The 13,441-nt window shown below is 37.0% G+C and overlaps 1 protein-coding gene across 9 annotated transcripts in view; it reads left to right on the top strand.

Moving 5' to 3' along the window:
• The window catches only part of Prosap (SH3 and multiple ankyrin repeat domains prosap), a 144,836-nt gene that overhangs the window by 114,773 nt on the left and 16,622 nt on the right, over positions 1–13,441 (top strand). For all 9 annotated transcript variants that reach the window (XM_090165448.1, XM_090165450.1, XM_090165449.1 and 6 more), the window contains exons 3-7: positions 3,856–3,927; positions 4,730–4,855; positions 7,138–7,209; positions 9,253–9,361; positions 12,809–12,960. In XM_090165448.1, the coding sequence (XP_090021574.1) occupies positions 3,856–3,927; positions 4,730–4,855; positions 7,138–7,209; positions 9,253–9,361; positions 12,809–12,960 (531 nt within the window). The remainder of the gene's footprint in view (positions 1–3,855; positions 3,928–4,729; positions 4,856–7,137; positions 7,210–9,252; positions 9,362–12,808; positions 12,961–13,441) is intronic.

The following is a 13,441-nucleotide window of genomic DNA, read 5'->3' as shown; positions in this document are numbered from 1 at the left end:
CCATCTGTATATGGCAAAGAAAGCTAAAATTCAAAATAGCGAAATGGTAACGTCGTCAGAGAACCAATGTAGAGTATACTATTTTTAGTGGGCTTTTACCTAATAATCCAATCAACGCGAGTAAAAATGTAGCTCAACTGTCTTGTTTTGATGTCGGCGCTAGCGACATCTGTTGAAAACCTCGCATTATTGGATCAATTGTAAATTGGTCAATAAAATAAATTAGAGCAATTAAAAAAAGTATTTTTACATGGGATAAATAATTTAGGTTAATGTCCAGTTTGTCCACTAAATAGAGCAAATTTGTCTAGCTATACTCCACAATCATTTGGCTATTTTGAATTGTAGCTTCCCTTGCCATAAATAGATGGCACCACGCTCTCCAGTAAAGTCGCATTTTTCGAAGAATTTGATAGATTCGTAGCCTTCTCTAATAACAAGGGCTTATTCATAATACAGGTGGCAATGATAGAGCCGACAGTTGATTTAAAACCAAGGTTACCACAGTTCCTGGAAAAGCAGGGAATTTTAAATCTAGTAAAACACTTCAATTTAATGTTACTTGCAAAAGGAATACCTTTACTAATATATTGGTTTAAAAAGAAAATATACGTTTCAATACAATTATTTACCGGCCATTTGGATAAAAATATTGATTTAATATTTTGAAAGAGTTGATTTTCTTCTTAGATAGTTATTATCTTCGTGAATATTTGTGAGAAGACTTGTTTTTCATCAAAGAGTTTAAGCGCTTTAAAGCTGAAATTACTTAATTCGTGTTACGTAAATTTTTCTATCTTTGTTAGAATAGGGCATGTCGAACTTGCGTACGTTATGTTACTTATGAAATTTAGTAACAATGGATTACACGCAATTGACTCCTTTAAAAATATTCCAACTTATTGTCTTTGTCATTGTTAAAATATTTACGAAGGATAGTTTAGTCGTGAACGGCCGTAGAATTAATGTTCGGACTTTACTGAACGGTAATCGTTATAGCGCGTGGGTGCATCAATCATTCCGAGTGAACAATGGATAACTGGGACGGGTTTATCGTACACGCGACAACGCGTAAGCCTGCGTTGTTAGGCGCGTCAACGCTAAGGCGTATTCACACATGTCCAACAACGTGTAGTAAAAATGTTGGAATCAACATGAATCGCAAATGCAGCTACTCCGAGGTGGACAATAATGTGTAAAATAGTGAAAAATTCCGGCCTGGACAAAAGTGGCCAGTAAATATTTTTACCATAAAAAGTAATAATAATAATTATAAAATAAATATTTTAACACAATTTTCAGATTTGGGCTACTTAAGGCTAATACATATGAATTATAGGAATGATTAACATTAGAATAGTCTGTAAATTTTTTGGAATAATTCATTCTAACATTGTAAGTTCAGTGTAAACTAAGACATTTTTACAATAAACTTCTTATGAAATGCAATTTTTTTTTATTAGCCACTATTTGCCACTTTTGGCTAATTTTCCACTATTTGCCACTGGTCTGGACTTTCCTCCAAAAAGTTGCTTTTTTAGCCTTTTTAGGAACACTAGACGCTTGGATCCCAATTTTTAAATCTATTTTTCGTACACATCGTTGTGATAATTTTAATGTTAAAGACCTAAATGTAGCCTGTTAACGCGTGAAATCTCGGCAACATTATGTGGCGCGTGTAAGCGAACGAAACGTGTCTAAAATGTTGGATAGTGTGAATAGGGCTTAAGACGTTTTGTAGTATTTGTTAAACCCCTTAATTCCACGAACCGATACTAACCGAAATCCTCAATGTTAATCGTGCGTCGAGCCAATCTCTCGATCTGATGGTCATCCGATTATTTATCAAGCCCGGGTTGGTAAGTCACCCTTTTCAGACAATTGAAAATCGTGTAGAGCGTTGACCCGTAACCGGCAGACGTCGCCCTTTGACCCCGAGCGGGACTCGACTCTCGGCAAACTTTCTCTTTCGCGTAGCGTGGCTCCGGGGTCAAGAAAGATCAAGTGAAGTTTCTCTTATTTCGTAATGTGGTCGTGCGTGGTGGGCGAAACCGGTTTTCGAGGAATGTTAATTCGGTAATAAGCCAACTTTGGGTGTTAAACAATGGAGGCCCTTTGTTTCGACGTCATCATCGGAAAATGGAGAGTTCCATTCGAGACAAAGCTTCCTTTTTGCGAGACATCAATGATATTAAACCCGTTCCTAATTTAGGTTTAATTGTTAAATTTCTGTCGATTAAATTTGATAAGGAATATTATTTCATTCCGACGATGCTAAAGATGGCGCTGCTTTGTGGCAAGTTGCAATTAACCACGTGACACAGCACGTGCCGTTAATTTTGAAAATCGGGAGAGCCCTAGAGATGTGTAGGGCCACCTTGAGCATTCGTGTCACTGTATTATTTTTACTACAAGCGTGTTAATCATGAATGTACTTGTACTATTCCTAGACAACTTCATTAATAAGATATTCAAGGTATATCTAGATATTTGAGTACAAACGTGACTGTTTTGAAAGATAAGTTATACAGATCGTTTAGTTATTAATTGGGAATCTTACACGACCTGGAAAGTCAGGGAATTTAAAAATGGCCCCAAACAATAAGGCAAATAATTTTTGAAAGATATATTAAAAATACGTATTAAATATTCGTATTATTTCGCAAAACATACCTTAAAATATTTCATTATCCTACAAAAATGGTCAGGGAAACATTGGCAAATTGGGATATTAATTCCGGATTTTTTTTTACGAACCCTGTTAATACAAAAATTAGTTTCAATGTATTTTACAACTGGCAGTGGTAGATTCCCTTGGTGGCCTTAACGTAGGTACTGTTATTTACTCATTTGATGTATCTTTTACCTAGATACCAAATACCTGAATCCGTTTAGGGAGTAAATTATTATTTAAAACAGCGGTTGTTTCTTATGCACGTATCGCCATCTCTTGGATGTTCTCGGAATTAAATTTTCTTCGAATTTGCTTTTTTATAGATATATAGTAGCGTTGCTTTTATTATAATACACAGTAGCGTCCTATCCTTAATTATCCTCCTCCCCCTTTCAAAATCTTAGATTTAAACCAGGGTTGACAAATCAATCGATTTCTTGAATTATGGCTTTTTTCCCGTATAATTAACAAATATTTTACATTTTTTAGTTGGATAATCTTAGAGGTTGGCGTTTGAATAAGAAATTATACGATTGTTTATATTTATCCATAACCGAGAATTGTTCAGAAATATTCGAAAATAAATATAAATTTTGCATGTTAAATCGTTGTTTAATCGTATAATTTATTCGTATAAATCAAATAATACTAATTTTAATGATTAATTGAATTTTTTGCGGTGAATTTATTTGTTCCGCCGACCTCTAGATAATCTTGAATTAATTGTTCTCTTAATGGAATTTAATTATTTATTAATTATAGTTTGCTCAGTTTTTAAGAAACTTTTTGTAATTTTTTATTCCTACATTAAAATACATTCTATGATTTAAAGTCCGGTTTTTCAAAAAAATCAGTTGATTTAAATCAGCCTACCCTGATTTAAGCCAATAAAATATTCTTACGTTTTATAAAAATTCAAAACAGTGATACGGGTGAATTTATTTAAAATAATGTAAACTAAAATTTAAATTCATCATAGTTAAATATAATTACCAATTAAAAACTAAATTAAATCAATTTTGCTTTGAATTGGCATTGCACAATTTAGTACATTTTCATAAATATATTGAAATAGTTAATTTAAAGCGATTTTAAAAAAATGATTAATTTCAATCAACCCTACGATTTTTATGTAATTTGTTAAAACACGCTTATTAATAATTTCGAATTTATCTTTGCAGAAGTGTATGAGCTTTCATAGAGACGAATTAATTTGGAGTGTCAAACAACAAATTTTATCATCCCTTCCTAAGGTAAGTTGACCGAATTATGACTCAAATATTAAAACCACTATAAAATCATTTACATAACTCTTATATTAAACCTAAGATCACCTAACTCAGCAGGCTTCTTAATATCATATTATTGGTTATAGTAAACCTCGATCTTTTATGGAAATCCCGATTGTATCAATATTAAATCGATAACGTAGTATAAATTTTAAATATCGAGACCTCAAGATTAAATTTCTAAAACCAGGCTTGTCTGTTTTTTTTTTAAATATCGAAAAAAATGTATTAGATTTACATCCGATTTTTATAGATTTTGATAGAATTGTTTTTGAGGTTTAATGTAGGTTTTTCTTGACAAAATTTATTATTTGAGTGCGGCGGTAATGTGTAAATAATGAATTTAATCCGATTTTAATTTAATTATCAAATAGACGTTTAATTGTAACTACCTCGATTTGACATTGTTAGAGAAACTACGTCCATTCATTTTCATAAATGCATTGAAGTATAATAAGTGGATTTATAAAATCGATTTAAATTAAATGGATTATTATTATAAATTAAATAAAAAATTCGAGTCATCCCTCCTCTTGTTATTTACAAAACAATAAATACTCTAGATAATTCGTATTACTCAGCGAAATATTTGTTTTGTTATAAAACCTCTACGGTATAACATCCTCGATTAATAACACATAACGTCATTCATACGTTAACTATTGATCCAGGGTTTTTTCGTGGCCTTAATATATTTTTGAGCATAAATTAATATTTTTCAAATTAGCTTCGGCGTTCTTTGACGTGTTTGATGATATTGTTTCAGGAATTGAAAGAGAGTTTCAACTATGGGCTGTTTTGTCCTCCAGTCAACGGTAAAGCGGGAAAGTTTCTGGACGAGGAGAGGCTGTTAGGGGACTATCCTTTCGACGACCCCGGCGCTTTCTTAGAGGTCAGTGTCCATTCTGCTTCATTAAAAGACGCTCCCCAAACCTCTCCAATTTGCGATACTCCACCTCTTTTCTCTCTCGCGGTAGTTACATCTCAGCAATACGATAAACAAACTCAAATCTTTTTTGATTTTGTGAAAAAGTATTTTCAATTCTAGACCGCGTTATCGCGCATTGCTACAGCACCTAGACCGCGTTATTGCATTTTGCTATAGCACCTAGACCGCGTTATCGCAGATATCTACTGCACCCGAAACGCCTTATCGCGCATTGCTACAGCACCTAGACCGCATTATCGCATTTTGCTACAGTACCCGAAACTCCTTATCGCAGTTTGCTACAGTACCCGAAACCCTTTATCTCAGTTTGCTACAGTACCCGAACCTCGTTATCTCAGTTTGCTACAGTACCCGAACCTCGTTATCTCAGTTTGCTACAGTACCCGAAACGCTTTATCGCAGTTCGCTACAGTACCGGAACCTCTTTATCGCAGTTCGCTACAGTACCCGAACCTCATTATCGCAGTTCGCTACAGTACCCGAACCTCTTTATCGCAGTTCGCTACAGTACCCGAACCTCTTTATCGCAGTTCGCTACAGTACCCGAACCTCTTTATCGCAGTTCGCTACAGTACCCGAACCTCTTTATCGCAGTTCGCTACAGTACCCGAACCTCTTTATCGCAGTTCGCTACAGTACCCGAACCTCTTTATCGCAGTTCGCTACAGTACCCGAACCTCTTTATCGCAGTTCGCTACAGTACCCGAACCTCTTTATCGCAGTTCGCTACAGTACCCGAACCTCTTTATCGCAGTTCGCTACAGTACCCGAACCTCTTTATCGCAGTTCGCTACAGTACCCGAACCTCTTTATCGCAGTTCGCTACAGTACCCGAACCTCTTTATCGCAGTTCGCTACAGTACCCGAACCTCTTTATCGCAGTTCGCTACAGTACCCGAACCTCTTTATCGCAGTTTGCTACAGTACCTGCTTTTGACTTAATATATTTTTAAGACATTCCAACGTCACAAATATTAGAATTCCACGCGCTATATCCAACGGCGGATGTTGTTTCGGTCTATCGATTCCGAAAATATTCGTGTATTAATTAATTTTGGGTTATACTGGTACGCTTACCATTTCCACGTTTCACTCGTGTCTTGTCCGTTGGCCAGAATGTCCGTTTTGCGAACTCTTCTGTATAGATTACGACGGATTACTTGTCGGAAACGATATAAGTACGCCCTAACTACATCTGTGTATCGCTGCTGTAACATGTGGTGCTATTTTGCTAAGAAACTATTGGTAATTCATATTCTTGTAATCTTATTATTTAATTTTACAAACGTTTGAAATTTCTAAGCCATTTTTTTTAATATTTGTATATTAATTTCACTTTTCGTATAACCAAAGATTCCACGCCACAGTTTATATTTGTATTCAATTATAATTTTGATTGAATAGACCATAAATAATTACAAAAAATTGAACTAAGTGTTTATTTAAATTTAATTATAATTTCCATTGTATAAACTAAAAGCAATTAGAAATCTGAAGTTGGCGCTCTTTTATTTAATAACGGCGCGTGACGCGTGCTCCGTGGAATGTTGGAATTAACACGTGACATCGAGCATTCGCCGCGCGCCGTTATTTAAAATAAGACTGACCGACTTCCTAGTGTGGCGTAGCGACATATTCAGCGTAGTCGGAGTAAATATTTTTATTAATTATCCCAATTTATAACAATTATTCCTAAAACACCAGATAAATCTTTGAAATGTATAAATAACTTTTTAGTGTTAACTGTCCATCACCCCGTAAACGTGTTCGATCTGTGTATTATTCAGCAAGGGTTCGCGGGCGGTTATTCCTAATGCGAAAGCAAACGCTTCTTCACTGATTACAAATTCATACGCTGCGGTAGGCGGGATGTAGTGGCGACTTCAGTTTCAGAGGTTCCATGTTGACGATGAGAAAATTTGTAATTCTTATCGCCTCGAAAATCACTTTTATTTTCGCCTTAAATGCGATTCGATGTTAATTTCGACCACAAATATTAAGTTCTATTAACGGCTAGGGCTGCTAGGCCCAGATATTTTGGCGATCGTTAGCGGTTATTCTCCATAATGGATCAACTCCTTTCCGACACAATCATCTAAATGAACCAAATTCCGCCCCCCCCCCCCTATGATTTCTGTCAATTAACTTTTTTTTCTTAGCGATCGGAGCGCGCCTTACGGGGAACTGTTTAATTAATAAAAATGTTTTTTTTTAATCTTTCGCAGTTACGTTACAAACGTCGCATTTATAAAATGATGAATATGGAGGAGAAGCAAGTGAAGCAGCTTCACACCCGGGTCAGTATTCGTTTCATGGTTTTTCTACCCTTCGTTAAGGATTAGATCAGCAAATTGGAAGATCATTTAGTAAATATTATAACGTACAATGGGTTTTTTTTAATGATATTGCGTTATAATTAAAGTAAGGGTAGTTTTGGATACCTTGCGTTAATTTGGTATCTCAGATAAGTACGTTTATTTATTCCTCCTTAAAGGCCGACTACATAAATCTTCGGTTTACTATGTCTTTCACTGGAAGTAGGCTCACTGCAATACACTTGTGCCATGCAGTCAGCCTACTTCCAGTGGAAGACAGAGTAAACCGAAGATTTGTGTAGTCGGCCTTTAAAGCCTAAGAATATGGGATTGTTGAGGTTGTAAATTCCACGAACTGCTGCTATCAAACTATATGAGGGCTGTGGCAAATGCTAATTCTAATATCCTATATACTTAGGTACATCAATGCATTCTTGGTTTTAACATAATTCGAAGATCTGAATCCGTATTTGGAATATCTGACACGTTTTCAGTTATCCAAGAATTGATGCCAAATCGTTAAGCAACCAAAAATTAGTTTAAATGCTTTGCTCAATCTGCCGCAATCCAGTCAAAACAATTAAAATTAAAATTCGATCAGTGCAGTCAATTATATTACGTTAAATCAATCGTATTAAATATAACCAAGAATGTATTTATTTATACTCAGGGACAATGAATATGTCGAGATTATTCTTAGCCTTTCTCCAATTCCACCCGTTGGGGCCCCGGAAATAAAATCAAATAATCCTGCAATCTTATTGGTTCTTAAAAATTACGTTTTTCGACGCGATTAAAATAAGACCGCCTCCTTTTTTTCTCGCCCCCCCCCCCCCCCTTAGCGTGACGGGGTTAGGGCCTAAGTGTGCCCGACGATAGTCTCGACATATTCATTCTCACTGAGTATAAATACATTCTTGATATAACCATACTATCTTAATCCCTAAATTCCGCAACGTCATTAACGGTTTTTTTTAAATTGAATTTAATGTCTAAAACCAAAATGCGGTGTTCAAAAATGTTAACTTTTATGATATCAGAGCACAGCTTAACTTTAAATTCCTTCGTGAAAAATCTTGCACTTTTAACGATCAGTGCAATCAACTATATCGCGAGTTTACCTAGCAATTGCTGTAACTGATAAATTAATGAGTCTTTGTTAATTTAAATCTATCATCATAAACATATTATAAAACTATCATAATTCCTTAACATGATTAATGATATCTTTAGAAAAATTAATGTCTTTAACCCAAAACGCGGTTTTCCTTTATGATATTTCAACAACAGTTTCTTAATCTTAAAATCCTTCGTGTATAAACTCGTATTTATAACGATCATTTCAAGATGTTATAGCAACAATTTCGACATGACGACAAACTTGACCTTCCATCCGGAGGTCGATGTCACGTATCGAGTCGAACCCTTTTTCGCGCACCTCAGCCCAGAAGAAAACTGGTTCATGAAAGTACCCTTATGTGATCTCGCTCCGAGGAATGCGGCTCCGGGAAAGCCCTTTTGGCAAATCACTCGCCGCCAGCGGACACGATTTCGGGTATTTAAATAATTCGAGAAAGTAATATCGTTCCGAAAGAAATGTAGTTGTAGCTTTTTATTGCACGTTGGAGCGATTCCACCGGGACGCGCCGCTGCCAGAAGAACCAAACCTTTACTACCCATCAAAGACCGGCGCGCGGTGTTACCGGACGAATAAATTTACTTTCTTTAACGTTAGTGGCAGAAAATCGCTGTCGTCGACACGAAAACCTTCTGGACGCGATACATTTCCGGAAACACGAGATGGAAAGTTCAAAGAACGGGTTTGACGTTTTCGGCGCGGTGTTTGCTAGACGAAGAAGTTTACGCGAGTTTTCTGGGGAATTATATTTTTTTATCATCATTAATCGAATGGCGGTAGTGAAGGCGAGCCCGCCCGCGGCCCTCATCTCGGGCCCTCATCCCGGGCCTCTCCTCTTTCTCGCTTATCTTATTTCTTTTTCTTACCCGGGATGTTTCTTGTGGCAGGCTAATTTGAGACGAATGCTGGAGAACGTATCGAACAATAACGTGGAGAAAGTTAGTAAACTCTGCGCTCGAGGATTGGACCCCAATTTCCATTGCCCGGATACGGGAGGTAAGCTCACACATTGCATTTTGGACTTGAGTTATTTCGTTTTGACCCATTTCATTTTGGGGTTTATTTTAGTTATTTCGTTGTGGCACATTTCATTTAGGGGTTTATTTTAGTTATTTCGTTTTAGTTATTTCGTTGATAAATTCTCAATGTTATGACTACAGGCGATCAAGGACCTGTTATAAATTAGTTGACGTAAAATGCTACGGTCCGTCAACAACGGGTTAAATGTATCCCGTCAATAATGTGAACCGGATCGAGTAATTCTTAAATTGGATGTCCGAGGCCTGATAATTCGTGGCCTCGGTAGTACAATGGTAGTGGCGTTGGGACGGTAACCCAATGGCCGTAGGTCCGTTTCCTGTCCGAGGTGATATGATTTTTCTCAGTCACTCTGGTATGGAACAATACGCAGAGGTATTCCTTGATTTAAATGAAACTTCTAATTCTTAATTCCTGCGTAATAGTAAAAAAATAAATTCTCAACTTTTATCGATATAAAAGGTCGATTAACAGTAAACATTCTACAAAACATTAAAAGTGTTACATAGTTAATCAGTTTAAACTAGTCTAGAGGTTTAGTTTTAATTTTAGATTTCAAAAAATGAGGTGAAAATACCCCTTAATTTAAATTTGCAAACAATATTAGACTTATCATGGAATGAAAACTTGGGTCATTTTTATAACTCTACATTTTACTCTAGCTATCCGACAAATTCACTGACTCTATAGTTCCCTTAATATTTTGCTATTTTTTTAACGCTGCAATAATACTTTTGTGCTTAAATGTAGATTGATTTCCATTTACACACTTCTGATAAAATACGAAGCTAAATATTGTCTAATTTTGGTTTTGAAATACAGGGAAAATCTCCAAAAATGCTCAGGGAAAACCGGGAATAGTCAGGGAATTTGAATCTGAAAATATCGTGGCAACCCTGTTTTAACTTTCATAAATTCTTAATCCAAGAAAAAAGATAAAACCTTTCGCTTTTAATCTTGCTTAAATTAGGGGTAGGGCCATTTCACTGGTTTTTTTTTTTTTTTTGCTACTTTTAAGTTGAACGCACTTTCATAATGGCGAAAATGGGAACGTAAATTTTTAAATAGATTTCTAATTTTTTGGCTATGTTTCTTCTTCTTGCTCTTGAAGGAGGGGAACTGAACATGATTCGGGTTTGGCCCTAATTGCCCCTCCTAATCGGTTCATTAATAACGACTTAATGAGCTCGAAAATTGGCCTTTGCAGGCACTTCATAAATCTTGACTTAATTTATCTTCTCCGACTTAGCATCGTCTGAAACGCTAATAAGTCATTACCGCCCTCGCGAGGTCCTCTTTATCCAGATCTTTACTCATTATAAATGCACGTTTATTCGGGTTCCGTGTTTACGTTGTTGCGGAATTTTTTTTTTTGATGTCGCTAATTTCCTAAACAAACTATTAATTTAAACGAGTTTGGTCTTAGCCAGCTTGACTTCACTGAATTTATTTAGATTATACGTACTGCTGCAGTGAAAATTTCTTACTCTTTTTGAAGTTTTCTTAGGTTAATTTAATGTTAAAGGTAATACGGACTTGGTAACATGACGTCACGCCGTACCTTTGGCTATGGCTGCCATGCTGGAAGACTTTTTTTTCTAATTGGAAAAACCTGGCTGACGTATAACCAACGTCATGCTTTTAAGCCCCTATTGTCAAATATGGAAATTATTTATTAATACATTTTATTATGAAGTCTAAATATTCGGTCTATTTTAATTAAATTGAAATATTTTGAATCGTATTATCAGTTTTATCGGTTCCTTTAAAGACAAAACTAGTTTTTTGTGTGGTTTTCCGTTGATTTGATTTTACGGTTTGTTATGGTTTGGTTTAGTTTTGTTATGGCTTGGTTTAGTTGGGTTTTTTTATCATGGTGGGATTGGTTAGTTTTATCAGGGGGGGGGGCGGGGGGGGGATTGGTTTAGTTTTAACGTGGTGAGATTGGTTTAGTTTTAACGTGGTGAGATTGGTTTAGTTTTAACGTGGTGAGATTGGTTTAGTTTTAACGTGGTGAGATTGGTTTAGTTTTAACGTGGTGAGATTGGTTTAGTTTTAACGTGGTGAGATTGGTTTAGTTTTAACGTGGTGAGATTGGTTTAGTTTTAACGTGGTGAGATTGGTTTAGTTTTACGTTGGGGGGATGGCTTTAGTTTTGACATGGGGGGATGGCTTTAGTTTTGACATGGGGGGATGGCTTTAGTTTTGACATGGGGGGATGGCTTTAGTTTTGACATGGGGGGATGGCTTTAGTTTTGACATGGGGGGATGGCTTTAGTTTTGACATGGGGGGATGGCTTTAGTTTTGACATGGGGGGATGGCTTTAGTTTTGACATGGGGGGATGGCTTTAGTTTTGACATGGGGGGATGGCTTTAGTTTTGACATGGGGGGATGGCTTTAGTTTTGACATGGGGGGATGGCTTTAGTTTTGACATGGGGGGATGGCTTTAGTTTTGACATGGGGGGATGGCTTTAGTTTTGACATGGGGGGATGGCTTTAGTTTTGACATGGGGGGGATGGCTTTAGTTTTGACATGGGGGGGATGGCTTTAGTTTTGACATGGGGGGATGGCTTTAGTTTTGACATGGGGGGGATGGCTTTAGTTTTGACATGGGGGGGATGGCTTTAGTTTTGACATGGGGGGATGGCTTTAGTTTTGACATGGGGGGATGGCTTTAGTTTTGACATGGGGGGGATGGCTTTAGTTTTGACATGGGGGGGATGGCTTTAGTTTTGACATGGGGGGGATGGCTTTAGTTTTGACATGGGGGGGATGGCTTTAGTTTTGACATGGGGGGGATGGCTTTAGTTTTGACATGGGGGGGATGGCTTTAGTTTTGACATGGGGGGGATGGCTTTAGTTTTGACATGGGGGGATGGCTTTAGTTTTAACATGGGGGGGATGGCTTTAGTTTTAACATGGGGGGATGGCTTTAGTTTTAACATGGGGGATTGTTTTTTTTGGGGGATTTTGAAATACTCTAAAGAACCTGGGAAAAATGAGGATGGTTTGTGTGGGCTAGTATTGGCGTCGGTCTAAGATCGTTTGTCCATTTTAACTCTCCTACAACCTACATAACATTTATTACAAACCAAAGACCGATGTAATACATAATTCTAGAACAGCGTTATAAAGAAAATAATAAACTGATAACTTGTTGCGAGTTAAAACGATTATTAAAAGACAGCCCCGCGGAAACTCATGCGAATCTGCGAGTGGTATCTTCATTAAAATCTCCTCGTCAGAAATCTCCCCTAGCAATGAATCACGCGAATTATATTTATTACCATTACCATATCCCTTAAATTTTTTTAATTAGATAATATCGTGAATGTTGTTTTTGTTACGTATTGAAATATTATTAAAATGAGTGTGGCATGAAGTAGAATCTCTCCCGGCAGAATCGCCTCTGACGATAGCGGTGACGGTGCCCAACTCGGCGAAGCTGATCATGACGCTGGTGAACGGCGGAGCTCTGCTCGATTTCAGAACCAAAGACGGGCGGACAGCCTTGCACAAAGCCGTCGAGAAGGACAATTATGAATCTCTCAAGGTAATTATCGCTCTTTCCTCGCGTATTCCTGGAGTAAAAGACCCTGTCGTTACGTGTGTTTCTACTCGTTCCTGGGCTTAAAGACCCTGTCGTTACATTTGTTTCTACGCATTCCTGGGGTAAACGATCATAAATTATAACGAATTTTAAAAATGGTATATTAACCTGGTTTAGCGTCAACATGTGCAACCATAAGCGGCAAAACCACTATTATAGTTGTTTCTAAGTAGGCAGTATCTTTTGCTTGCACCTCCTTTAATCTAGTATTCTAAAAATCGCCATGCAGGATGTCTTCCTGTAGTATCTAGCTAAGAAGACCTTCGTGAATAGAGATAATCAATGATGTATGGCGGACATAATGAAGAGAAATAGCGGCATCTTATGCCCACTTCGTCTAGCGACTTTAAATGCCTTTTCAGTCAAATGTCCCAGATGTTGGTTGTAAGCCTTTCATGCTACGAGACCCAACAGCTCCTTACAC

Source organism: Leiobunum rupestre, chromosome 2 (assembly GCF_980474605.1).
Source record: "Leiobunum rupestre chromosome 2, qqLeiRupe1.1.hap1, whole genome shotgun sequence".
Taxonomy (NCBI): Eukaryota; Metazoa; Arthropoda; class Arachnida; order Opiliones; family Sclerosomatidae; genus Leiobunum; species Leiobunum rupestre.
Note: the sequence above shows the minus strand (reverse complement) of the source record. Positions and strands in the feature narration are given on the sequence as shown.